The sequence below is a fragment of the Bombus bifarius genome, unplaced genomic scaffold, assembly GCF_011952205.1.
Source record: "Bombus bifarius isolate JDL3187 unplaced genomic scaffold, Bbif_JDL3187 scf7180000007974, whole genome shotgun sequence".
In the NCBI taxonomy this organism is placed as follows: Eukaryota; Metazoa; Arthropoda; class Insecta; order Hymenoptera; family Apidae; genus Bombus; species Bombus bifarius.
The window spans coordinates 1,473,674-1,500,774 of record NW_022884360.1 but is presented as its reverse complement, the minus strand read 5'-3'; the positions used below and the strand labels follow the sequence as shown (position 1 = coordinate 1,500,774).

General features: G+C 32.6%; 7 protein-coding genes and 1 long non-coding RNA gene across 20 annotated transcripts; 4 read left to right on the top strand and 4 right to left on the bottom strand.

Moving 5' to 3' along the window:
- Nucleotides 1-285: 285 nt before the first annotated feature.
- Nucleotides 286-3,320, top strand: LOC117217101 (sorting nexin-30-like). Of its 2 annotated transcripts, XR_004489474.1 has the most exons (8): nt 286-526; nt 685-840; nt 943-1,053; nt 1,163-1,327; nt 1,402-1,597; nt 1,673-1,947; nt 2,026-2,444; nt 2,662-3,320. XR_004489474.1 is itself a non-coding variant. In XM_033464410.1 (7 exons), the coding sequence occupies exons 1-7, from the start codon at nt 362-364 to the stop codon at nt 2,383-2,385; spliced, it is 1,428 nt and encodes a 475-aa protein (XP_033320301.1). In that variant the 5' UTR covers nt 287-361; the 3' UTR covers nt 2,386-3,320. The 2 variants fall into 2 exon arrangements, 1 of the variants encoding a protein (XP_033320301.1); XM_033464410.1 differs by having other exon boundaries at nt 287-526; nt 2,026-3,320.
- LOC117217097 lies at nt 2,834-7,335 on the bottom strand. Of its 2 annotated transcripts, none has more exons than XM_033464405.1 (10): nt 7,139-7,335; nt 6,620-6,738; nt 6,268-6,513; nt 6,037-6,158; nt 4,586-5,968; nt 4,296-4,505; nt 4,103-4,212; nt 3,814-4,028; nt 3,492-3,748; nt 2,834-3,427 (listed from the first exon to the last, which is right to left on the bottom strand). In XM_033464405.1, exons 1-10 carry the CDS (start codon nt 7,298-7,300, stop codon nt 3,342-3,344), a joined length of 2,910 nt encoding a protein of 969 aa, XP_033320296.1. In that variant the 5' UTR covers nt 7,301-7,335; the 3' UTR covers nt 2,834-3,341. The 2 variants fall into 2 exon arrangements, with proteins under 2 accessions (XP_033320296.1, XP_033320297.1); XM_033464406.1 differs by having other exon boundaries at nt 6,043-6,158.
- On the top strand, nt 7,319-9,959 carry LOC117217099 (vacuolar protein sorting-associated protein 33B). The gene is made up of 6 exons (XM_033464408.1): nt 7,319-7,815; nt 7,886-8,109; nt 8,188-8,694; nt 8,769-8,999; nt 9,080-9,405; nt 9,488-9,959. Exons 1-6 carry the CDS (start codon nt 7,658-7,660, stop codon nt 9,749-9,751), a joined length of 1,710 nt encoding a protein of 569 aa, XP_033320299.1. The 5' UTR covers nt 7,319-7,657; the 3' UTR covers nt 9,752-9,959.
- Nucleotides 9,849-13,936, bottom strand: LOC117217098 (eukaryotic translation initiation factor 3 subunit C). The gene is made up of 12 exons (XM_033464407.1): nt 13,806-13,936; nt 13,392-13,497; nt 13,166-13,298; nt 12,790-13,074; nt 12,573-12,670; nt 12,376-12,503; nt 11,885-12,295; nt 11,601-11,810; nt 11,379-11,532; nt 11,102-11,317; nt 10,211-11,027; nt 9,849-10,102 (listed from the first exon to the last, which is right to left on the bottom strand). Exons 2-12 carry the CDS (start codon nt 13,482-13,484, stop codon nt 9,969-9,971), a joined length of 2,679 nt encoding a protein of 892 aa, XP_033320298.1. The 5' UTR covers nt 13,485-13,497; nt 13,806-13,936; the 3' UTR covers nt 9,849-9,968.
- A 121-nt stretch (nt 13,937-14,057) lies between these two features.
- On the top strand, nt 14,058-17,295 carry LOC117217102 (dnaJ homolog subfamily C member 7). 5 transcript variants are annotated; one of them, XM_033464412.1, is made up of 11 exons: nt 14,058-14,188; nt 14,309-14,367; nt 14,666-14,757; nt 14,832-14,956; nt 15,034-15,222; nt 15,297-15,415; nt 15,484-15,802; nt 15,873-16,038; nt 16,114-16,260; nt 16,333-16,485; nt 16,575-17,295. In XM_033464412.1, the coding sequence occupies exons 2-11, from the start codon at nt 14,351-14,353 to the stop codon at nt 16,661-16,663; spliced, it is 1,416 nt and encodes a 471-aa protein (XP_033320303.1). In that variant the 5' UTR covers nt 14,058-14,188; nt 14,309-14,350; the 3' UTR covers nt 16,664-17,295. The 5 variants fall into 5 exon arrangements, with proteins under 5 accessions (XP_033320303.1, XP_033320302.1, XP_033320304.1 ...); XM_033464411.1 differs by having other exon boundaries at nt 14,079-14,219; XM_033464413.1 differs by having other exon boundaries at nt 14,098-14,192.
- A 103-nt stretch (nt 17,296-17,398) lies between these two features.
- On the bottom strand, nt 17,399-20,626 carry LOC117217100. Its single transcript, XM_033464409.1, has 5 exons — nt 20,297-20,626; nt 19,407-19,787; nt 19,052-19,330; nt 18,488-18,981; nt 17,399-18,408 (listed from the first exon to the last, which is right to left on the bottom strand). Exons 1-5 carry the CDS (start codon nt 20,462-20,464, stop codon nt 18,258-18,260), a joined length of 1,473 nt encoding a protein of 490 aa, XP_033320300.1. The 5' UTR covers nt 20,465-20,626; the 3' UTR covers nt 17,399-18,257.
- Nucleotides 20,627-21,485: 859 nt separating this feature from the next.
- LOC117216984 lies at nt 21,486-22,007 on the bottom strand. The gene is made up of 2 exons (XR_004489454.1): nt 21,870-22,007; nt 21,486-21,778 (listed from the first exon to the last, which is right to left on the bottom strand). It is a non-coding gene; the product is annotated as an uncharacterized LOC117216984 (long non-coding RNA).
- LOC117216980 (coronin-1C-A) lies at nt 21,907-27,019 on the top strand. Of its 7 annotated transcripts, none has more exons than XM_033464204.1 (6): nt 21,907-22,000; nt 23,567-23,772; nt 23,929-24,410; nt 25,467-25,845; nt 25,928-26,173; nt 26,236-27,019. In XM_033464204.1, the coding sequence occupies exons 2-6, from the start codon at nt 23,575-23,577 to the stop codon at nt 26,413-26,415; spliced, it is 1,485 nt and encodes a 494-aa protein (XP_033320095.1). In that variant the 5' UTR covers nt 21,907-22,000; nt 23,567-23,574; the 3' UTR covers nt 26,416-27,019. The 7 variants fall into 7 exon arrangements, with proteins under 7 accessions (XP_033320095.1, XP_033320093.1, XP_033320100.1 ...); XM_033464202.1 differs by having other exon boundaries at nt 21,909-22,000; nt 23,564-23,772; XM_033464209.1 differs by lacking the exon at nt 21,907-22,000 and adding an exon at nt 22,010-22,120.
- The last annotated feature ends 82 nt before the right edge of the window (nt 27,020-27,101 follow it).

The window sequence follows — 27,101 nt, the reverse complement described above, 5'->3', positions numbered from 1 at the left end:
AATTAACAATTTGAGCAATATGTTTTTATAAATCGTTTGGAAGTTATCATCATTCGAAGTCAGAAAGTTCTAATTCGTCTTTCGGAGCACCGTCGGCTTCATCTACATTTCCTCCAACTTTCCCATCATATTTATTATAAATAATTGTACTTTTATGATAACTTAGAACTTATAGAATGACATCTTATTAGGATTTTAGAGGCCTGAAAAGATACAGATTCGTCATTGTTTGTTGACCGCCCCCCAGTTTTTAAAACATGATCAATGTGCGTATCGTACTCGTGATTGACCTAATGCTGCGCATTGTGACGCAGGACGCAGTGCTGTTAAAGCTGTGTGTCTGTTGCTTGACAGTTTAAAGATGATGACCTCTTCGGAAATCGAGGTAGAGAACTTGAGTGAAAAGAATGTGGAAGATTCTGCAATTTTAGAAGTAAGCACAATGGCAGTCGGCGGTGTTATTAAGCAGGAAAGCCGCGATGTCGATTTTCTTTCGAATTGTAGCACGTCCGTCGAGGGTTCTGTGGTGAGGATATAACCTGTAATATCTTTGACAGTCACTGCATTACAACGATACAGAAATAAAAATCACGAGTTTTGCATAATGTCTTACTGTATACAATTAATAGCTTTAATTATTTACGTTTAGTATCGTGTTTTATTTAATGCAACTTTTATTTCCAGATAGCTTCTCCCTCCATTGACAGTTTCTCTACTCTACCAGAGCAAGAAATATCAGATTTTCAAACAGATTCTAGAGATCTACAAGTAAAAGTAGACAATCCTCAGAAGCATCTTGAAACGCTTGAAACTTATATTACTTTTCGTATAACAACAAAAGTAAGTTTTATTTCAAGTTTATAGTTATATATCTGTAGAGGACGATAAACCAGCATTGATAAAGAGCATTGATAGAATGATAAACTTTTTGCATCATTTTAGTCCATGAGACCAGAATTTGAGGAAGGAGAATACATTGTCAGAAGACGTTACAATGATTTTATTTGGTTGCGACAAAAATTAGTGGATTTATATCCTACACATATCATACCAGTGAGCCATTATATATTTTTAAACCATATTAACTCTATGTTTACATACTTATCCCCAGGATAATTTCATAACTTATGAGAATGATTAAATATTAATATTATTATTACAGCCAATGCCTGGAAAACATACGTTACTTGCTCAGTTAGATCGTTATTCCAAAGAATTTATCATAGCACGCATGAAGTTGTTACATGTATTTCTTAACAGAGTTGTGAATCATCCAATTCTCAGTTGTGACAAAAATCTGTACATTTTTCTGACTACTAAACCTGCAGTAAGAATATTTTTGTCTCTTATATATTTATTTCTTCAATATACTTTTGAATATTGTACTTCCATATTTTTTAGGAATTTCTTATACATCGTAAAAATCGTGGAAATGTTCTTGTTAAAATGACTGATTCTCTGCAAAATATCGCAAGTACATATACCATGAAACAGCGTCATTTTGAATTTGAGCAAATTCGGGATTATTGTACAGCTCTTAGCGAAAAATTAGCAACTGTAGATAAAATAAATCATCGTATACATAAGGAAAGGCAAGGTATAACCAAAGATTAGTTGACTCGTTATATTAATTACTTTTTATTATGATCTCAATTAAATTATGTTTTATTAGACTACTTGCTGGAATTGCATCAATTACATCCAATTTTCACCTTATGGGCAACTTCAGAGCCAGAATTAGCTTCCTTTCTGTTAGCTATTGCTAAAGCAATAGAATGTAATGCAGTGGCTCATCAGAAACTCTTAGAAAACGTAACGAACGAGGAACGAGAATACATTTCATATGTAGATGCAGTTAGAAATGCTTTATCCCGACGGGACTCAATGCAAATTGAATACGAAATGACCGTTGAAGAATTAGCAAAGAAAAGATTAGAGAAAGATCAGGTGCACTTTACATTTTGTTTTTAAATGTAGTTATTATTAATAAATTGCGATATTTTATGATACTAATTATTCAAATAGCTAATGGGTCTTACAAGCGGTAATTCTTCAACCCAAAATTGGGGTGGATCACTTTGGAAGGCAGAATCCCGTGACGAAAAATTAGAAAGACTCGGACAAACTATTCCACGACTAGCAAAGCAAACAGAATTATTGCAAGATCGTGTAGAATGTGCGAACGAAAATCTCCGAAGTGATTTACAAAGGTGGAACGTTGAAAAGCAAATGGATTTGAAAAATATGTTAATTTCAATGGCAGATCGACAAATTCGACATTATCAGCAGTGTATGAGTGCATGGGAAGAAATTCTCACTGGTTTGAAACTGGATGGAATAGGATCCGAAGTTAGCGTAGGACCACCTATCAAGATTCCCGTTTGAATTCTATAATCTTTCACTTTCGTACATACAGATAGTAATTATCTTATGCATTTATAAAGGTAAGAAACTTAAAGCCATCCTTCGCCAGTAATGACAAATATTTTATTGCATTTAAGAAACTGACCTTTCCAGTTTCATCGTCGCTGCTTCAGCAAATTAAATAACTTTATCTCTCAAATCTTAAATGTTTTTTGTAGAAAGTACAATCGGTACTTATATACATTACAATACAGTGATTAGTCGCACACGTTGTGCACATTTATATATGTATTTCAGTTTTTCAGATATAAAAAGGTTTATGGTAAAATGGCTTTATAATACAACACGGTTACGCGAAGTTAACGCGAAAACGTAAATAAATGTATTTAATTCTACAAATCTAACTAGAGCAAATTTTAACATAAAAAATTAATTAGAAGTATATTGAGATATATTTTTCCTTTGCTAATTAATTTTGGGACCAAGTACTAAATAATTTGTTGCTAGTTATTCCATTTCTTTGAGACCATATACAATACATTCATTGACAATCAGTTCTTAGTTACTTATATCTGGTAATTACCAAAGTTTATCTATAATATATAGATAATCAATATATAGCGCTAGAATATAATTTACAAAGTTCAAGCAAACTGCTTGTAATATTCGTTGTATTATTATTCAGTACCTTTAGTCTACGTCATTAAGTTTTGAACAATCCATTATAGCGGCACTTAACAATCAACTTATTTAGGTAGTCTCGTGAAAAAAGCACAGTAAGAATCTATACAACGTGTTACATCTGTTGCTATTCACGCTTGGAATTAATAATTTTTTGAAATAGTATCATAAGTGTATGGGGTATGTTTCCAATACATTCAGTATATTGTACACGCTATCTTATTGATGATGAAACTCATAGATTTGTAACACTAAATAAATTATTGTTTGCGACATATCGTTTAGTCGATAATTATTTACTCGATCGAAGAGTAATTTGGCATCGGTGTTATGTAAAATTCCACCAGGTTATCCAAATCATAAAGTCTAGTTATAGATTCGCCTAAAAAATATATCATGTATTTTTTATTTTTTAAAATAATGTTTACTTCATTTGGAACGCTTACCTGCCAAAGTCATTTCATTATGCAAAAATCGTACTGTGTGCGCATATGGTTGTTGTATCTTTTCCCTTAATTTTGGCGCTAAACGTCTGGTCGGGTTCCATAATGGACTACGAAAATTTGGAACGTTCATACAATTTGGCTTCCACGATTCGGTTTTTACTTCTTCCAATGGTAATATATCAGTTATCCTATATTGGCTTGTATTAATGTTCCATGTGAATTTGCATCCCACTTCATACTGTGTTCTCTCTTGAGAGCTATATTTCACCAAAATAAGTATTTGAGGTATAATGAAAATTCTTGAACATAAACTAGTACGAACCATTGAGTTTGACTACTAATTTCACTAGCCTGTATCTTCATTATTAATAGACAGATAATGTCACCACTTAACGCGCACACATCTATTATTTCTATATCATAATCACTACAATGCCAATATTTCTTCTTAAATCTCATACAAATCCAGTCTGCAATATGATGAGAGAACGTTTCAATATCGAAACTTAATTGATTTATCGAAACGCATGGTACTATCTAAAAATTCGATAATTGTTTAAATTTATCTTATCAATTGTTGAATAAAATCATTCAAATTTCAAGCATAATACCAATTTTTCAGCTTTGCTATTGCTAATCATTTGCATTTGAACATAACCAGATCCATGGACATGCATAGGAAGCACACATTGGTAACTCACATATCCTCCTGTTTCCTCATCTGTAAAATGTATATATATATGAATGCTTATGCTTGTTTGTTTTTATTTTAATTACCAAAAAATAATAGAAATTATAATATACCTTCAACATCTGTAATAACTGATATCATTTCATCATCAAGTTCTATGTAACTTCTCTTGAAATGTGCAGTGCATTTTATACTAGGATACTGTAAATTTATTTTTGGAACTAATGGCGAGGAATTAACAGAATGCTTATTAGAACGATCTCTACTTATGCCTCCATTGGATAGTTGATTCTGATTCAATGGACGTAGCACATTTTTTTCCGCTAATAAATTAAAATAACATTATTGACTTCATCTATCAATAAGATCGAAGTGCTCCCTCGATATGGACAATTCAGTTTACCTGAATCAATGATTAAATCATTCGACAAACCAATATCCTGAGTAACGCTGAAATCATCCGTTTCACTCTGATCGGAATCCACCCAATGCTTCTTACCGTTTGGCAGTGCGGGTGACATTGTAGGAGAGGACGATATCTGATGTATTGAACAGCCACGATGTTTAAATTGATCCCGTATATGCTTGAAAGGAACTATGTTCTCGGCATCCTCAGTTTCATCGCAGAACTCGTACTTCTTATCAGCAAGTCTTCGTTTCCGGAATGAGCTAAGCTTTTCACAAGTCTCTTGCGCTTCGTCCGTAAATTCATACGCCTTTTCAGCTTCGAGGATAAGCTTATGCGTAGCTCTTGTCCTCGACTGCGTCGAATTCACAATGGGAGGAGGAGAATGTAAATTAGATCTTTTGCGTGGACTTGGATGACGAAAGGATCGTGACACAGGAGGTGACATTAACCGCGAAGAACATGAAGAGGATGGACTTATAGAGACCGAATGAAGAGGAGAATTAACAGAACTGACATTGCTGTCCTTTGAAGCGCCAGGTTGAGGAGAATTAGAACGTTGACTGCGTGTGCTTTTATGACTAGACTCTGAATTCCGGGTTCTCAAGATGTCTGAGGGTGGCGTGAGAATTGGCGAAGACCATGTCATAGTTTTGAGATCGGAAGGAAGTCTTTGTGGTGTAGACCGTGGGGAACACGAGGGATGCTTCACTAGTGTGATCAGATCACTACCGATATTGAGTTCCTGGGACATGTCCTCACAGAAGTCCTGTAAGATTTTGTCTCTGACAGAGATCGCTTGCTGTTCGGTTCGTGAGATCGGACTACTGTTTCGACATTTACACTCGATGCTGTCGGAACACTCGCACGACTTAACACCTACGACATCAGCAGACTTATTTATATCACAGGCACAGTCGCTTTGATTGCTGCTTGAGGTATTTAATGAATCACGACCTAACTTATCATCTAATTTAATTGGTTCTTCTAAAAAGTCATGTTCTATACTTGACTCGCACCGCGGCGATTGATCCACCACGCATTCGGGTGTGCCTACTTTCTCGTCGGAACTCTCATAACGTTCCACTGTCTTTGTGTAATCCAATTCTTCAACATCACTCATGTCTAACGGCACTGTGTCGGGAATTACAGTATCCTGTTTATCGCTAGACTTCTGGTTTTTTGATTTTGGAATGTCCAAGTCCACCCTGAGCACATGTAAAAAGTTGCCTGTGTTAACTACCACATGATTCCAGTAATTCAAACAGACAGTAGCACGGAACCTAGGATATGGAGAAATTACTTCATAGGTGGTATGGACAGTGAGTCCATGTTGAAGACAATTACACCGTACACAACCATCCCAGTTTGCTGCAAGCTCTGTAAAAAATCAAACAAATATTTTTTAATTTACTGCAATGCATTTTATACATGTAATGTTATATTACCTTCACCTTCTTCTTCATAGGATGCTGCTACTTTTAAACAGTCCTTACAATTTTCAAGAGATGGTACTGTAGTTATTGTTAAGTACGCTCTATCTGTTGGTTGAAGGTGTAGCCAATTTGTACTAGAAATTTATGTTTATTAATTACTTTCACTTACTTCATAAATTACTTAATTTACTTTGTAAATTTGAAGACTTATCTGATAAATAAAATAATTAAATGAAATCTTACCAAAGACCATGTATCACTAGTTTATTCCTCTCCAGTGGCCATTGAGATATAACAATACTAAGTTCTCTGTAGATAGTGTAATTACCAAAAAGCGTGACTTCTGCAACTTTACGTGCAACATGATTTGGAGTAAAGGCCCACCAATGTAACAAGTATTTGTACAAAGAGGTAGTGCCACTCACATCCATGGTATATGTGTATGTAAGTAAAAACTGACCACATTGTGTCAATCCCATTACAATGTGTCTTCAATAATAATAATTATTGTTATTACAAGATTCTCAATGAATGAACATTTTCTCATTTTACTACATTTCCTCGTGATATAAATTTACGCATGTAATAAACATACCCTGCTTCAAGTGCTGATTTTGGGATTACATGTAATAATGGTAAGTGTCTCCATGAAGGTACAGTAGCAAACAGTCTTTCTTCTGAGGCATAGTTGTGCGCTGATAAACAACCTCTGATCTGTAAAAATTAATATTTTTTTATAATACCCTCATCGTTCTTCCTCTCTAATTAACAAATTTTAATAGATCACTGTTGCTCTTATATTTTTTAATTTCTATTTCTTATAGGTATCATGTAATCATTAATTCATTTAATTTACAGTAGAGAACAAACAAGAGATTAAAAAACTTCATGAGCAAGAACAAAAGCACATTTTTTCTTGCATCCATAAAATATTAAGCACTATGTATCATTTAACAACAAGCATACAACACCGAGGAACGATTTAAATTTTCTTCCTGGACATGTCTTAATTGTTTTCCTTTTTTTTTTCACATTATCACAGAATTTTGGCAGTTATTTAGGGTCTGTCAATTTCATTAACGCTCGTAGTAAGTTGAAGGTTAAGCAACATTACCTCTCTTAAAAATAGCTTCTGTAAGAAATGTCTTTTACTGCGTCGATGAGACAGGCATGGTTTCTGACCTACTATCACGTATTCCGATTTTTCGGAAGTAATATCAGAGAACCATTCATAGCAACAATCTGAGGTAGTATCGGAAGACGATGCGTCCGCCATTTTTAAATAACCCTACTGAGATACTATACGCATACGCGTGAGTATTGAAAGGATTGGAAAATACGTTTCACTCCGGTTTACGAAGCTCTGCCACATGGGTGCACTAGTCGAGTTGTTTGTTATGCTTCCTTTAAAAGAAGTATCAATTTAATGTGATGTGGTTTGAAAATCACTTGCAGTTCAAAAGAATTTTAATAGACGAATAAAACATTGGAATTCCATTATAGTTTTTAACTTTACATCGATATCATGTCATCGAACAAAAATATGCAGCATCTTCATAACTCATAGTGGTTAAATAATTTTGTTACTACTTATTATCAAATTATCGAAATTTATAATATATATTAAAAAGATATGGACATCACGTTGGATGATAGATTGAATGTATTACAACAAATAAGTCAACGAAAACTTGTTGAAATACTGGACGCGATTCCTGGAACCAAAGACTTAGTGATAGAGCAGAAACTTATGAAAATTTTGGACAGTTTTGTAGGAGTTTCTGTACTCAAGTAATTATTTTAAATTAATGTGGCATGTTACTTTTTGAACAGATATTAAATGATATTATTTTTTACTTAGACGTTATGGCGTTGAAAAGATTTATAAAATGGAGCAAGGCTTGAAGCTTTCAAATTCTCAACACATCTTTTTGGTTTCAAGTGATTTGATTGCTTGCAAAAGAGTACTAGATCAAATACAGTCAGAAATTCCTTCAAATATTAAACCACATGTACAACCATATCATCATATTCTAGTTACTCCATCTGTACCCACTGTTCTTAATTCAATAATCGAAGAAGAAGGTGAATATTTTATTATGCAATTAAATAATCAATAGTTGTCTCAGTTCCATTAGAGTAAGAATGCAAATGTTTGTTTAGGATTATCTGGATTAGTTACATTACAAACATTATCTTGGGAATTTATAAGATTAGATGGGAACATCTTATCTTTAGAAAACTGTATGTTTATTGATCTTTACTATCACAAAGATACTACATTACTGCCAGCATTAGGACGTAGCTTATGGTCACTGCAACTTATACTTGGTTCACCCAAATTGACACTTTCCTTTGGAAAGTATAGTCAGCAAATGTTCAAAATTATGGAGTCAATGAAACACTGTTTAGGCTCCTCTAATATAGAAAATGAAATAGGAGCTTTAATTATAATGGACAGGAATTATGATTTAGTTACGCCACTTTTAACCCCTGTAACTTACGCTGGATTATTACACGAAGTAGTGGAAATAAATGTTGGTACAGGTATTTTGGGCAAATCTCAAGTTAAGCTAGATCCAGATAAAGATCAAATTTATGGGGAAGTAAGAGATACACCATGCAGCGAAGTTTTTCCAATTTTACATGGGAAAGCGAAATCTTTAAAATGTATGTTCTTATATATTTCTTTTATTAATTTATTTTTCATAAAAGTTAGCAGTATTTTTAATGGTTCATATCAGTGGAACAGAATGCGATACAAACAATGAAGTTATCCGAAATGGAAAGATATGTAGCGACGAGATTACAAAAAACTAGAGATCTAACGCGACAACTTGCTTTTCATATTTCTGCTTGCCAGCTAATAGCAGACACATTAAGTTCTGACTTTCAAACCTTGCAAAAAATAGAGAAATGTATGCTTGAGTGCAGAGAGAGGAAAGAGTGTTTGAGTCATATTGAGAGATATGTAGGTATGTAAATTCTTTTAATAGACAACACTATCTTTTTTCAGATGATTTTATTCATCGCGATCTTACAACTCATTTTTCAGACGATCATCCACTAAGAACCTTACGTTTATTATGTTTATTATCGATTACAAGCGATGGAATTACCCAAAATGAACTGGATTCTATACAAAAACTTTATCTTCATGCTCACGGTTATAAACACATACCGTTATTTTATAAATTGCATAGTATAGGTTTATTGAAGTATAGGTCAGAAAATATTTTACACAAATTACCAAATTGGAACAGTGAATGGAATAATAATGCACAGAAGTTAAAGCTGTTACCCAGTTACTACAAGCAAATGGAGCAAAAAAGCCGTTCGTGTGCAAGTTACGTATTCAATAATGTTTACGTACCACTAATCGTTAGTAATATTATTAATTAAATTAGTTTACTTGATAATGTTTAATATTGAATGGAGTTGACAAAAATTCACATCTCTATAGGCTCAAATATTAAATATTGTTGTGAATCAAGAAAAGGATACTAAGAGTCTTGACGAATTAACAAATTTATCAAACTGCGTCATAAGTGGCCAACGTGGTTCATTATTACCAAAAATGGTAGTGATATGTATCATTGGTGGTATTACCTATGCCGAAATAACTGCTTGCCGGTTTATAGAAAAATCGACTGGGATTCGACTTGTACTAACCTCGGATAATATAATAACAGGTAATAAATTGCTGGAGAAGGTGCAAGATATATGAACATCTTAAAGATGATAATCAAAAATTTGTAACATTTATATATAAAGTAATTATATGTAAATAGTAGCAAACATGGAAGTATAAATATATACTAAAATAGTGATTAATTATTTATATACTGTTATTTTCAACATTATTCACATGAGTGTGTATACACGGTACAATGATAATCCACTGTTAAACACCCACATAAACAATATTCAATGTTCCCTGATTTTTAATAATTTCGATTTTCTTCTCGATTACGATCCCGATCACGGTCCCGTCTCTGACGGCCCCAATCTTGTCCCTGTCGATTATAATTTTGCCTATCACGGAAGTTTCCTTGATTTCCTCTTGAGAAGAAGTTTCCTGTGACGTAAGACGTTCATCATCATTAGTATTTTACAATCATATACAATACAAATCATTTTACAATTTTACAATTATTTAAAATTACTTAAAGTTTTCATAGCTTACCTTGTTTCATTTCGAAAATACGTTCATTAGAATCCACGAAGTTGTTTACTTTATCGGTAAGCTGCAATGCTAGAGATTGTAAACGGCTTGGTTCGCTGCGATGCATCACAACCGTTTCTGTTGGATCATCCAAAGATGCCATAAGTTCCTCGTTGATAATCATTTTACTAATGATGGAATGAACAACAGGTCGCTTCAGTTGAAACATCTCTGCCAATTTTGGCATAGAAATCGAATCATAGACGTGGGAATACGTGAACAAGTACGTTCTTAAAGCCTCTTCTTTGATTAATCTTGTGAGCATGTCACGAACTTTGTCCGCTTGGTAAAAGAGGTCCCAAACTTTAGCATTCATTTTTTCGTTAATGATAAAATTATTGCAAGCCAACCAATTTCCATTGCGCATCGCTTTTGCCGCCGCGACAACGTGTTCTCTCATAGATTCTGGAGGTCCAACCAAAGACTGACGTTCACTTGATCTCAACTGTTGATAAAATGTCTTGGAAATCATTCTTCTCCTCGCATCAAATTCATGTGCAGCCATGTACGGAATTTCAATGAGCATGGCAGAAACTAAATAAACACACTCAAGGAGTTCCAAATTGATATGCATATGGAATGGCATTTGCCTTTGTTTTTCGATTTTTTCTTGTTCTTTGCTCCGTTCATGTTGTCTTTGAGGAAGAAGACCTTGTGCCAAGAGTTCCTTTACTTTACCAGTCACCATTAAATCAACTAAACAATTGTGTGCGTCTTTAATATTCGCGTGACGGAATGCACATAAACCCAGATGAGCAATAGTTCTGTTGTATAAAATCTGTAATTGGAAATAGAGGGGAAAAAATTCATAAGAATATGGAAAAGCATAATTTCATTATAAAGGATACAAACTTGTGTAGCTGGATCGGAATGCTGAATGGTTTCTTGTAAATGGGACATCAGAATAAGATCACGTGCTTGAAACCAGTTATCGTGAAGAGCATGATGATAAACATGAGAAAGAATCGCACGAGTTCTAAGTCTGTCTGTCCCGTCATGAGCATAAACGTATTTACAAAGCTTCTCCATAACTTGCACAGATGTTGCAACGTCTAGACCAAGTTCTCCCTGAATATGTATATATTATATTCTTAGATTTTTATCTGTAAAATATTAATTATATACTTACTTCTTTTTGTTTAAGAACATTTGGATCAAATTTATAATATAGATGTTCAATTTTACGTAGGTATACGCGGCAAAGTTCAGAAACTGTGCCTTGCCTTTCTAAATATTCTTGAACTTTATCTATTATCATGGACACTTGTTTCTCATCTTTCAACCTAAAAAGATGGTGAATATTTTCGTCTACATTTTCAATTTACTAATTTATTTAAATATATATACATACCTTTCTACATATTCATTACTGTGTGGATCGCATTCCTTTAATAACTTAGTAAATTCCTCATCTAAACGTTCTACTAACGTTAGCACACATCCATGTATTTTATAAGGCGGAGTTTCGTACTCTTCTGCATCCTCAGATACCACTTCAGCGATAACCATATCTTTCGTGTTCAAAAGCATATCAAGCATTTCTGTGATACGTTCTAGTATCCTACAAAAAAATAATTTATTAATTCATAAATTGGGATGGTTTCATATTCTAAAAATTTAGAATATAATACCTACTTTGACCAATATTCAGGTTTCATTGCATCTGATACTTTTGGGTTGTAATCGAAAATAGAGGACACGATAGAAAATTTGATTTTTACAGCTACTGCTGGTCCAAGATTATGAGTATCGGCTATGGATTGCAGTTCGTGTAAAAGTTCAATTTGTTCCCTTCGATCGGTACGTTTTTTACCGCGAGCCGCGATGATCTCAGAAAGTTTCTTCAAGACAGCAGCAACATTAATTTCTGCATCCTTCGCAAACATTTTCGGCTTTTCGGATGGAATGGCTACACCGCCTTTGACAGTTTCCCATTCACCTTCTTCGTCGTCTTCATCTTTCTTCTTTTTCCGTTCCTTTTCTTTACGTTCCTTTCGCTGTTCCTTTCGTTTTGTCTTGTCTTCTTCTTCCTCTTTATCTGTCACTCTATTTCAGAATATGCCAATGTTAATATTACATTAATTAATTATTACTTTCATCTATTTGTGTGAATGAGTTAAACATACTTTTTGATAAACCGTTCACGTATATTTTGATATTGACCTTCATCCTCACTACTTGTACTCTCGCTATCTGAAGAACTACCCCAGTCAGATTCACTTTCACTACCTTCTTCTCCATCAGCTATGCTTTTCTGTAAAAGTATGATCTTGTTAATATCAAGAAAAGGAAGTCACAAAATATTTTATTACATATAACAAACCTTAAATTTAGAAGTATCTGGTTCACTTGCTTCTGATCCAGCCTTTTTGAAAGGAACTGCACTGTCCTCCTCTTCCTCAGATTCTATAACTTCCTCAGCTAGATTTTAAACAATGATTAATTTTTATTTTAAATAATTAAATTAGAACATCAGTAAATATTATTGAATTACTATTGAATTGAAATATTATTGAATACTATCAGTGAAATTGACTCACGTTTTTCTTCCTCCTCATCATCATCCTGATCTGGATTTTCTCTGAATTTTGCTATATCTTCTTCAAAATCTTTATTATATTTACGCAGTTTCTGACGCAATGAAGTCAATGACTTTGAATTGTTTTTTGACATATTTTTACGACCCTCACGATCTTCCCATACTTCATTGATAAAATCTTCCATTTCTACTAAACATCTGATGTAAAAACGTGGTGTTTGACCACCTTCTTCCTTTGCTATTACAGGCAGAGCTTTTTGATAAGCACGCATTAAATCCTCGAAACCTATAGTTACAATATAAATGATTTTAATTAAATGAATACTTTATGAATAATTTATATTTGTTTAACATCATTAAACTTTGTAAGCACTTACTGGACAACATGCTACTCATATCTTTGATCTTTTTATAATTTCTTATGAGCTTGATGAGATTTGCAATCTCTTCGTATCTTTTTTCTTTGGTTGATCGTACAACCCTCTTAGTTTCTTCTTCTTCATCACTGAACTGAAAAAATTTTACATTATGTTAATTCAAAATTTGTATGTTTGCCACGGTATAAAAAAGGAAATAATGAAATATTATAATGTTTAAATTTACAGTAAAAGCTGTAGTCGGTGCTCGTTGAACCTGCTCCTCCTCGGAAGCACTATCAGATTCAGAATCTGATCCAGTAGCAAAGAAACGACTCATGTTTAGAAAAATACTGTGTCAGAAAAAAGGAACAAATTTAGTAAATGTTTAATACTTGAAAAGGTGGTATATAAATGTATATACTTTATTATTAATAAAAATTTTTACATATATTTATTTATAAAATTTTATAATATAATATGATAATAATAAAATTGAAATTTGAACTGTGCATGTAATAAAATCTGCTCTGTATATGCGATAATTTTTAAGCACATGGTGCAATAGTTTGATTAGTATTAGTTTATGTTGAGCACGCATTGTTATTAACAAAAATGATGTAAAAGTATATAAATTTTATTTATTCATTTATAAACTTACGTATTACAAAATTGATCGTTTTTTTCGCTTCAAATGGTTAAACTGCCACAGGTTAGAATGACAACGCCATTAAAGGCTGATACATCATAAAATTGCTGTGATGAAAGGTGTTCCAAAAAAAATGGTGGAAAGTTTTCAAATTCTCCTTGATGTTTTTTTTTTTATTCAAATTATTATTAGGACAAAAATTTGATTAATTATCGCACTAATGATTAATATCAAATAATAATTAATTTAAAATTAATTTGGATTTTTAAACCATTTTGGATGCGTTTTGGAACGTGTATATACTAATTTCCTGGGATCATTATTACAAATGCGGCCCTTCTGTTGGTAGTTTTAAAGGGAGTAGGACTGTTGCACGAAGGGAATAAACCGATTGGGTTAGTACGTATATATTTTTGTTACAAAGATGTAAGTTTCATAATAATATAAAATGACTATGTATAAACATAGGAATATCATATAATATCTCATGAAATATTACGCTTACTATTTTTCAGTCTTCTAGGAATATACACAAGTATATTTCAAAACATTCGACAATGTCTACTATTAAAGAGTAAGTAAAGACCGAGAATATATAATGTCGCGCTTCGTTTAATTTATTAAATGTTACTTTTTTAATAAGCAGAAATGATATATACCGTGGACTGATCGATCTTTTTCTTTATATATCGTTCAAAATTCTTAAACATTCTTTCTATCTCTTAATAATCGTTTTAATTTTATATTGACCCTATGTTTTTAATATTTTTTATGGGGTTACATAATTGACTTGGTAAAAGATGATATGGCTTTAGTTTATATGATTATGATTATGTTTTATCAAATTATTCAGTGCAATATTAAATACATAGATGTTCCAAACATGCAAAAATGCAAACTGCCAAAGAACTTTATGGTGGAAAACAATACAAGGAAGCATTAAAAGAGTACAGTGAACTTATTGGTAAGTATTGGTTCAATTAAAAATTTGTTATGATGTTATGACCTTATAGATGATTAAAATGAATATCCTTTTAGAATTATACCCAAATACACCACAACTTTATACAAACAGAGCTGCATGTTACATGATGCTTAACAAATATCCTCTTGCCTTGAAAGATGCAAAGAAATGTATTGAATTGGATCCAAAAGTATACAAAGTACGTTAGACATAAAGATACATAAAAATACATTTAAAGAAATGAACATTCTTTTAATTCAATTCATTTACGTTTAGGCTTATGTAAGAATTATAAAATGTTGTCTGATTTTGGGTGACATAGTTCAAGCTGAGACTACTTTATCCAAGTTATTAGAGATTGATCCCGAGAATATAGGCATTACCACAGAGAAAAAAGACTTAGAATATGTGAAAAAATTTCTTAAGGATGCAGATGCTGCATATAATGCTAAAGATTATCGTAAGGTTTGTGGCTCAACTTCTGAATGAACATGTGCTTAGTAATATAGATAATAGTGTTTAACATATAATACTTGTAGGTTGTATATTGTATGGATCGTTGTTGTGATGTGAGTAATCGTTGCACAAGATTTAAATTAACTAAAGCAGAATGTTTGGTATTCTTGGGGAGGTACCAGGAAGCACAGGAAATAGCAAAGTAATTGCTTTTTTCATGAACCTAAAGTAATCAAAATTATTTTATATTTAATATCAATGATATTTCAGTGATATCTTACATCTTGATAAGCAAAATGCAGATGCTATATATGTTCGTGCTATGTGCCTATATTTCCAAGATAATATTGACAGAGCATTTGCACATTTCCAACAAGTACTTAGATTGGCTCCAGACCATGCTAAAGCATTAGAAATATATAAGCGAGCTAAGAATTTGAAAAAAAAAAAGGAAGAAGGCAATGCTGCTTATGAAATGGAACAATATTTGAAAGCATATCAATTATATACAGAAGCTTTGACTATAGATCCTCAAAATATAGTAACAAATGCAAAACTCCATTTTAATAAAGCAACGGTCGCAGCAAAGGTATTATATTTTCATATTTTATTAAAATCGATTTTATAAAAATTACTAACATTTTCACATAACCCTATAGTTAAATCGATTAAATGAATCGGTAACAGAATGTACGGAAGCACTGAAACTCGATGAAAAGTATCTTAAAGCACTTTTGAGAAGAGCAGCTTCTTATATGGAGCTCAAAGAATATGAAAAAGCTGTTCGTGATCTCGAAAAAGTGTATAAAATGGATAAAAGTTCAGGTAAAGAAGATACATATTTTACTTACAATAATAAACACTTTTATAATAACATATTAATTTATTAAATATTGACAGATAACAAACGATTGTTAATGGAAGCTAAGTTGGCGTTAAAAAAATCAAAGAGGAAAGATTACTACAAGATTTTAGGTATTGATAAGAATGCATCTACTGATGATATCAAAAAAGCATATAGGAAACGAGCGATGGTACATCATCCTGGTAAGCTTGAAAATGCGTGCCTAATCAGTTTATTTTAATTATGTTAATCTATCTTTACGTTATTATGTACAGACCGACATCCTAACGCAACGGAAGGAGAAAAGAAAGAACAAGAAAAGAAGTTTAAGGAAGTTGGAGAAGCCTATGGTATTCTATCTGATCCTAAGAAACGGTCGCGTTACGATAGTGGACACGACATTGATGATGCTGAAGGTGGATTCCAAGGTTCGCACAGTCCGTAAATTTATGCTGGTATAAGATTTTATAGATAGTTCAGTATATGTGGTATAATAATTAACTTTTTTTCTTTATAGATATCGATCCAAATGTAGTGTTTCAAACATTCTTTCAACATGATGGTTATCAATTTCGTACAGACGGTTATACTTTCCACTTTGGTTAACAGCATTCCAAGGATATGTTTTCTTCTACTGTCTTACTGTTTCAAAAGATCATTTCATTCTAGAGATGAATATATTGGATTTGTTTATCTTCCATTCGTAGCACATCCCATATTATCAGGTAGCATAAATAATATATATAAAACCTATTAGAGAGATATAGTTTTATATATTTATTTAAATAACTGTAAATATGTCTTATATGATATTCTGATATATATGTAGAGTTTTTTGCAGTAAGTGTGAATGTATATTGAAAATCATATTAGTGATCTTCAATAGATATGTTTCTGATAAAGCATATACTTGTATTGATATAAGTACTTATGAAAATTACGTTATAAGTTATTTTCCCTTACTCTATTCAGTGATGTTAAAAAGTATGCTAAATGTCACAGCAATTAATCAATTTCCTCAAGTTACTTTATATATTATACAATGTTTAAATTATCTTTGGAATGATAAATGATCTTATACACGTCTTTCTATAGAAATATATATTACATTGAATATCGTTATATTAAGCAATAAATTCTTGAAAAAGCATACGATCTTCATTTATAGTTACTGAAGCATAGAGTTAAGGAAATAACTGAATAAAATAAGAAAAATTATATTAAACATGAGCACTACTTCGGGATTTAAAAAACAAGAAAATATGTTAAATACCTTATTTATTCCTTGCCAAAAAAATAACATTGTTCATACAGTATAATCGTTAAAATAAAAAATCTTGCTCGCTATTTCATTGCTTTATTTATGTAAATACAAATTTTATTTTAAAAAACATTAGTCATTTAAAATAAATTATCCAGTAATGACTACTTTTTTCTCCGATGGTAATAAGATTTCGGACGCAACTAGTTCTTCAGTTGTATTTGTTATTTTTATTTCATTTTTGCACGCATCTAATGTTAATATCTAACGTGATTCATTATATTCCTTAAGTACGTATATAAGGCACGCCATAATGGTCACAGCTTAAAAATACAAAAAGATACAAAATTCCGGAAGTTACATAAATCTGAGTTGGTTGAATCAAATAGCTCACATTTAACGCATACAACCAAAACACATTTATCTAAAACTCACATAAAAATATGCAGTAGCACCTATGTAGTTATACTTTTAACAAATACACGTGTATATTTAATATTTTATTAAAAATTGAAAGTTTACAGTTATTAGACAATTTTTATTAAAGCAAATTTTCAATCATCGCTATATAACATAGCACACTTTCATCTTAAATATTTTTGGAGCTTTGTATCTTTTATGCTAATATTATTGAGCATGAAAGTACTATTTAAAAATATACTATGTTAGGTTTTTGAAGTACTTCGATTTTAGTTTAAGTAACTGATTCATAAAAAATAAGTAATAAATTAAGAAACTTTCCTCCTCCTGTTATTGTACAGTTTATATACTATAGCACTTCATACTTTGTAAATCAAATATGGTGTTTGCAATCTTACACATACAGCATAAGTACTTACACATTCAAGCAATACTATCCTTAATGATATATACATATATACAAATAATCTACTAAAATCCTGAATTAATTTTGTGCTATAATAGAATATTATATTGAAACTATTTATTTGATTCGTTGTAGGATGCCCTACCCGCCAATTCAAGTAAGTAACGATCAGGATGATCTTTCCAATCTCTAGCAGTCAGTTTAACGGTCCTCTGCTTTTCTGCTTCCTTCACTTGCCACTTTTTAATTTCCAATTGACGTTCCCTATAAAATATTTCAAATTAATTTTTTTTATTAAAATCTATTCATCTTTATATAAGAAAATAAACAAAAAAAAAGATACCTTAATTTCATATCTCCACAACCCCAAACTTCTAAGCTAGCAATCGGATAAGGTGCACCTGCTATACTAACTGAATGGAATGATTCATCTATACTAATATACGGCGAGCGAGGATTACTTCCGAACCGTAATCCATGAGGATAACCTCTGATACCAGTATTCAAGTATAACACTTTAGCTCCTTTTTCAATAACCCTATATGAAGGAAACAATTCAATGCCCATCGAATCTTCATCACCCCAATACAGATGACTTTCACGCCATTCTATCGCTGAACATATGCAGTATGTAGGACGCGAAGTATCTCCATCTGGATTAACAATCCGTATGAATAAAAGAGTGGGTCCTCTGTACCCTAATACATGGTAAAGAAATCGATTAGCTCCTGTTCCATGTTCTGAGCTATTGTACAATAATGTCCAGTGTCTAGGACACACATTGCCCATTCTTTTAGCTATGAGTGCATGAGTAACATCTTTTGGTGAATCATCTGTCTAAACATATATTTATCTTATTATTTTACAATTCAGTGAAGTATATATCAAATTTCAAATGAAAATATACCTGAAGATAACATTCGGGTAGTGTGCTTGATAATAACCACACGTAGCTCATAGGTAACAAAACTTGTGGAAAACATAAAGAATCTGGTTGCTCCAATATAGGTGTTGGTATCTCCAAATGTGGTTGTGGTTGTTCTTTGGATAAAAGAGCTTTACCATTTCTGTAAGCAGTTGTTAGTACATGTATTATATATCGATGAGGGCCATATATTAGACGTGGACAATGTTGCCAGATCCAGTTGCTCACATAACTCACAGACAAAGTATGTTTGCCATGAAACTGTAATACACATTCTATAGTTTTAGTTTTGTATAGGTTTTGGTTAATAATGCTAATAAATATTAAATTTACTAACACACGATGATACAGCTGAATCAATTATTTGACCTTTATAAATACAGGGAGAGGTTCCGCTACTATCCATAGCAATATTATAAGAAATGTTCAATAAAGCCTTCAATCCATCAGGATTTATGCTTCCATCTCCTTTTATATCAGAATACATCTTCACATAATTCTCTAATACAGTTTGATCACTCATTACAGAGAGGAACTTCTCTGCTTGTTGTTTGAAAGAATTGGCACTCAAGTGCGTAGTATTAACATTGGCAGCATGATGGAGATAATTGAATAATTTTTCACCTAACTCTGGATAATTGGGGAAGAGATAGCATTGAAATATAGATATTGTTATCCCATTTATACGTTCCTGTTCGTGAGTTAAATGAGACAAAATCTGCAAAATGAACAATCTAACTAATACATGCTTTCTAAAATTAATTTTAATAAATATTAAATCTTAATAAACCTTAATAGATATTATTAATGTTGATAAATCTACAAACTAGAAAGTAATAGTATCTTATTTTATTAACGTGGAAAGAAATGACAAACAGTTTTATATTTATTCACATTTTTGGGAAAAGACCAGAGATGATCTAAATTAATTTTTGCAACGCAAAAATATTATTTACGAAAAACATATTACATCAGCAACATGACATCGTAGGTTATACGAATTATAAAGATTGTCAAAGGAAAAGTGGATCGAAAATAAATTAGTTAAGAAATAATTTGAATATTATTCGTGAACCATACAAATCAATTTGCGTTTTTAAAATGTGAAACAAATATTTGTAACGATTAATGATTTTCAAAAGACGATCGACATACTTCTGCGATATATCGAATATATCTGTGTCGTTCGATTTACGAAGAAATAGTAATTACAAATTGACCCTATACCTTCGCTAGACTTTCAATTGGAAAGAACTGCATGTGCGAATTACTTTCTAATTCGGTCCCTGAGGAACTTTTCGAAAGATTGTTTGCGTTTGCATTATCACCAACATGAACCACAGCATCAGCCTTCTTGGTGGATACATGTCCACCACGTGTTGCTTGATTACCCATTTCTACCAGTTTAATATTAAAGTATTAACAAGTTCACTCTCTTATCTAAACATATCATCACTCACAACAACAAACATGCATACAACCATATGCAACTTTTTAGAATATTGTCACGAATGATACGAAAGCAAGTGTTGCATTCGCGACAAATCGAATCCCACCCGCCCCTCCAAATAATTTCCCTTTTAAGTATGTTCTATTAACTGTTCACTAGATTATGTTCGAAAATCGGATTGGTTAGTCAGAACTCAGGAAAGATAAAGCCGAATTTACACCTTTTTCACTTTGGATGATTATAGCGAATTATTCATCGAAAAATAATATTTTCAGTTACGTTTTATCGTGAGGTGACCAGTCAACAAAGTAAAGCTTATTTTGAATGAATTGAATAAAGCCGAATTTACATCTTTTTCACGGTAAATGTGAATAATGAAAGCCGGAGTATTTATACCAGTTCACTGGTTGAATTCATTTCATTAGTTTAAAATATTCTTCAAATTTACTAAGTTGATCCTATAGATCTTGAAACAAAATGTGATAGTTTTCTTCCCTGTCTTAAAGAATTTATTATTAAGATTCATAATACAGGATTGCCCAGAAAATAGTAAGAATAGGCCAAATCTATATTCATTTCGTATGGTATGTATCATAGGAGTGTGAAATGATTGGATTCAGTATATCGTACTTGCAACGGCATGGTCATAAGACAATATCGTTTCGCTACGAATTAATCATCCATTTAATTTATCAAAAGAAAAGATTGATCATTACTCAATTTAAATGAAATGCGGAAGAAAACGATGTTTTTCGATGAACTATCCGTGATGATCATTCAATATGAAAAGGTGTAAATCTGGCTTAAGAACGTACAGTGGCACGCAAAAATATTTGAGCACTTATCACAGAATCTTTTTGTAGATATATTACCTTCATTATACGAAACTTTTTGAAATTTTGTTAATACTGTAATGAGACATGATTATCGTGATTATAATAACAAAGTTTAAAACCAATTCGTAAATGTATATAGAAGTTACATAACGTTTATTGAAAACATATATTTATATAAAAACTAGTATACAGCATGAATAGTAAGTTTTAAACATACAATTAGGGCTGAAGATGGTTTCACTATATATTGTGGCTTATTACCAGTCTACGAATTTTTATAAAAATTCATATTTTTCAGAATATAATAAAAAAAGTAGAACCTCATTAGAAAATTGTTTTACCTACTAAGTATTATAGAAAGCATTATACTTTATATATTTTGCCGTATTTCGTACATTCTGTGCAATTGCAGCTTCAAATTTCCTGTAAATGCATAAAAATCCAGCTTAATGGTAATGTATCAATGACAATGTAAAAAATCAATGTGCAGGAGACTCAAAAGTTTAAATATTACGCGCCGTGAGGCGCCATATTGCGTTTAGAAGCGCGCGCATCCATCATCCTCATTAGCGCGTGAGATTTGGGGGGTGGGGAGAGTTCTTTTCCAAAAGCGTGCATCGGCTGTCATCGGAAAAAAATTTCTCGGTGAGGATTCTTTTTACACACGTACTCTGAAAAAAATTATCTAGGCACGATAAGTTCGTCGCGTTCACGGAAAGATCGGACGATTTTCTCTACCTCGTGTATATGTAACCCGCTTAATTCGTACGTATACAAGTGCTACAAACAAAAAAACAAGGGGGGTGAGACAAGAAACTAATCATAGAAAATATTTCACAAGTATACAGATTTATAACTGATAATGTGACAGAAGAAGTAGCTTCGGGGGTAGGTATTCACAGGAGCAGGGTGCGCACTTCCAAATAAGGTGCTCTCAAATGATCCAGTCGTTCGTGTCAATAGCGCTACTACGTGGTCGTTCACTGAATTACAACGTTATTGCTAGTCGGCGGGAACGTTGAAATTCCTCCGAGTGTTGATCGAATTAAAAAAAGAGTATTCGTCATCCGATGAATGCAGCTCTGCATTCTTATCTGTAAAATACGATAATGTAATAGTTAATCGTGAGTCGTAGTTGCGCGTGAATATCTCTGTTGCGTATGTGCATGTGGCGTATACAAACACGTGGTAGATTAGATACAGTTAGCGCGAGAGAATAGCAGTCGGCGTCAACCCGTTGACGATAGCAGAACGATTAATCGGGACGTTGAAATTATTCCGTTATTTAGCTTTCTATTAACACGTATATAGAAAATCAGTTTTTAGTTCAAGTTGTTTTAATTGATAAGATTTTCGTTTGTTTCGTCGAACGTACCGGGGTGAGATAAAAGAACGACATTCAGAGGGAATGATAGATGTATTTCTTTAAATAGTCGAAGGTAAATCGCATTTGTAATTGTGGTTTTGCTCGCATTTGTAAAACAATTCTGCTCTACTTATCTTGCTCTTAAGTTGAACACAGATAATCTGATTTCTAATATGTTAATTTTTTTCACGAAGGATATTTCATTGGAGCACGAACGGAGAATACAATTGACCTAAATGCGTTCTCCAGCAGTGGGGAAATTTCGATACTCCCCCGGGTTGCTCCTCGATATTGGCATAACGTCAAAAATCACGATATCCGCGAATTTAGTGATCAAACGTTCGTCCGAAAATATCGAAATAACGAAGCATTTGGATTGCAATCCATGCCTTAGACGGGACCGGACGGAGTACAGTAATGTAAATTCAGGAACGCTATGACGATCGGTGTGAATCATCGTCGCATAAAAGCGGCGGCCGGTTTATTTCGGGTGGATCAGATCTATTTTTCGTTTGATCAATTATGGTCTATTAAATATTTCCGAGATATCCGTGATAATTGGCAGTCCTGAGGTCGAGAAGACTGGGGGAGAAACATTAAACTTATAAACAGTAAAAAGTCGAGATTCGAAAAATATTCTTATTTCAGTCGCGCTCATTTCAACACGTCAAGGGTGGGGAATCTATTTATAAAACGGGGATGGTCCACGCGACGCCCACGTTGGCGGTGGACACGTAACAATAATTTATTAAAATAATCATAATAACCGGCACACGGCAAAGTACCATCCTTATTCTTTAGGTTAATCATTGTTCCCTTCGCTTTTTGTTTGTCACCGAAAGTAGGTGCAGATATGTCTTTCCGTGTGGTGCGCAGCAGCAAGTTCCGCCACGTGTACGGGACGGCTTTAAAACGTGAACAATGTTACGATAATATAAGGGTGTCGAAGTCCTCATGGGATTCAACCTTTTGCGCCGTGAATCCAAAATTTCTCGCTATCATCGTAGAATCTGCAGGCGGTGGTGCTTTCATAGTCTTACCGCATAACAAAGTAAGTTTCACCCTCGATCTCCCTGTCATTTTCGTTTTTTTTTCAATTTCAAGTTAAGCACTGTACTAGTATATTATTTGTTATTTTATTAGATATTTAGCAAGTAATTCTCACGTTAATTTTATTATTTTATATTTTATCTTTATATTATTATAGGTAGGTCGAATACCAGCAGATTATCCTTTAGTCGGTGGACATAAAGGTCCTGTATTAGACATTGCATGGTGTCCTCATAATGATAATATCATAGCATCAGGTTCCGAAGATTGCGTAGTTAAAGTATGGCAAATACCTGATGGTGGTATTTCTAGGACATTAACTGAATCTGTGGTAGATCTCCAGCTGCATCAGCGCAGAGTTGGCCTTGTATTATGGCACCCTACAGCGTTGAACATATTGCTCACAGCTGGATCTGACAATCTTGTATTGATTTGGAATGTAGGCACAGGAGAAGCCATAGTACGAATAGATTGTCATCCAGATATGATTTATTCTGCATGTTGGAATTGGGATGGTTCCAGAGTAGTTACTACTTGTAAAGATAAAAAGATTCGAATTTTGGATCCAAGAACTGGAGAGATATTAGAAGAAGCCATTGCGCACGAAGGTAGTAAAGCAACTCGTGCAATCTTTCTCAGGTATGTAAATTTCTTTTCAGTAGGTATTTATCAATGTGGATAAGCCCTTTTAGCTTTTAATTATACATATATTTAATCACAAATATTTCTACCATTGTGCACATGAAAACCAATAAATTTCAAATAAATGTTACCGAAATATGTATTTAGGAATAATGAATACCTTGATTATGCAAAACACTATCAACATATCTTCCACATTAAATAATCATCAAACAATATACATCCGCCTTTTTACACAATAAATGTAAGGATAAATGTGATGTTTATCTCAAAACAGACTATGTTTATGGCAGGCTATAGTATCTTTTAATGACATGTGATTGATACTTCTATTTGCTCGTTAAGAATACATTTATTTTTTATTATCACATGGTCTTTCCAATTTGTGTAGTGCGAGATTTGGTATTTTTTAATGGAAAACTTGAAGATTGAAAATGCAACTCGTCAGGGGGATGTCAGCTTAATAAATGCAAATATCAAGGTGTCCACTGTGTAGTATCCGCATAAAAGTTTCAGTAAGTATCGTATATATATCATTTAAAATATAACATTTCGTATATGTTGGCAAACAAGTACAGAATACAGTGAAATAACTACGCTAATATCTAAAAAATCATTAATGCAGTTTTGAATGCTGGTAATATCTGTTTCGAAAAACGGACAGATCGATTCAGGTATATATATTTTACAAAATTCAGTGACAGAGCTGGTGCACTGATCTCTGCTTAAAATATAAGTTGAAATAATTTGTTGCGCAAACAACACTATTTCTTCATAATTATTTTATTTGTTTCATGTTATTTCACACGTGTGTATTTAATACAAAAGACACAGTTTTCAAATGTTGTAACAAGGTGGATGTTATTCAGTTTTGATGATTAACTTGAATAAGATAATTTAAAAAACAATAAAAGTAAATTATTAAATTAGAGAAGGATATAATATTTAAACATATATTTTATTGATTTGTATATTTTTGTAGGATCTTATATTTGTATTTATGAATATATATAAAACTGTATCCACAAAGATGTGTGTTTAATGTGTTTTCAGGGGAGGCTTGATATTTACCACAGGTTTCAGTAAAATGTCTGAGAGACAATATTCCCTACGTGCTCCAGATATGTTAGGTGAACCTATAGTTATGGTCGAATTGGATACAAGTAACGGAGTTATGTTTCCTTTGTACGATTCCGACACGAATTTAGTGTATTTATGTGGGAAGGGTGACTCTGTGATTCGATATTTCGAAATTACCCCTGAACCTCCCTTTGTTCATTATATCAATACGTTTCAAACTCCTGATCCTCAACGAGGTATAGGAATGATGCCAAAACGAGGCTGTGATGTTAATAGCTGTGAAATAACTAGATTTTACCGGCTCAACAACTCAGGCTTTTGCCAGGTTATCTCTATGACTGTACCAAGAAAGGTACAATTCATACACATTCTGAATACTGAATAAATAAGCGTTTTTCTTTTTAATCGTTTTAATATCGTTTATTCGTTTCCAGTCAGAATTATTTCAAGAAGATTTGTATCCCGATACCCCCGGCGACACTGCTGCGATTTCTGCCGAAGAGTGGGAAAATGGAACCGATGCGGATCCCATACTGATCTCTCTGAGGGACGGTTATCAACCCTCAGTAGCCAAAAACGAATTGAAAATACATAAAAAGTCAAACATATTGAGCAAAGGAGCAAAAGTTGCCTCCTCGAATTCTGCACAAAATACTACACAAGCATCGGCAGGCATTACTGTACGTCACTCGTAACTTTATTCTTGACGAAATTGTTGAACATATGGTTGTTTGTTTTACAGGAAGAACGTTTAAAAGAATTTAGTGAGGAAATACGAAAATTAAAAGCGGTGATTGTGAAACATGAGGGTAGGATACGGGTGCTTGAGTCCGCGGTTGCTCTTCAAATGAAAGAAGATGAGAGAAAAGACAAGTCATCTTCACCCACTGATAGAGAAGTACTTGCATCTGACGAAGTGTAATTTTTAGCTCACGTTTTGGGCTCAAGAGGATAATACGAAAAGAAAAAAAACATAATTAATTGTGTAATAAAAATGATCATATATTTTGATATAACAATTTGTGTAAATAGTAGGTATTAGCTACGCTGTGTGTTTTGATTTTTTTGCAATGATTTTTGCTATTTATTGTACATCCATTCATCATACATCCTGTGCATTTGTACTATGTTTACATGTCTTATTTTGTTAGATCATAGTCAACATGTGAATTCACTTGTTACTAGCATTAAGATTTCGGATGTTATTTTATGTCTAATTAATACACAAGACTTTTATGTATATTCAACCCTATAACTGTTCAGGATGAAACGAGTGTCTATCGTTTATAGAGATAAATCGCTGTAAAATAATGAAAAATTATTTTATTTCTGGTATGAATAATATATAATTCATATGTAAGTTATGCTACATAAGATAATCAAGATAAAAAAATCACTATTTTACGAACTTTTGCGAGTAACAAATAATAAGGAACTGAGTATTTTTGACTAATCTGTTTTTTGACATCGTGAAAGGAAATCATTTGTTTTGTATAAAAAAAAATGTGAATATAAAACAATATAATTGATTGAGAAAAATTTTATATATCTTTGAATGAAAAAATCCATTATTCTAATGTAAAAGTATATTATGTCTTTTTCAGGATT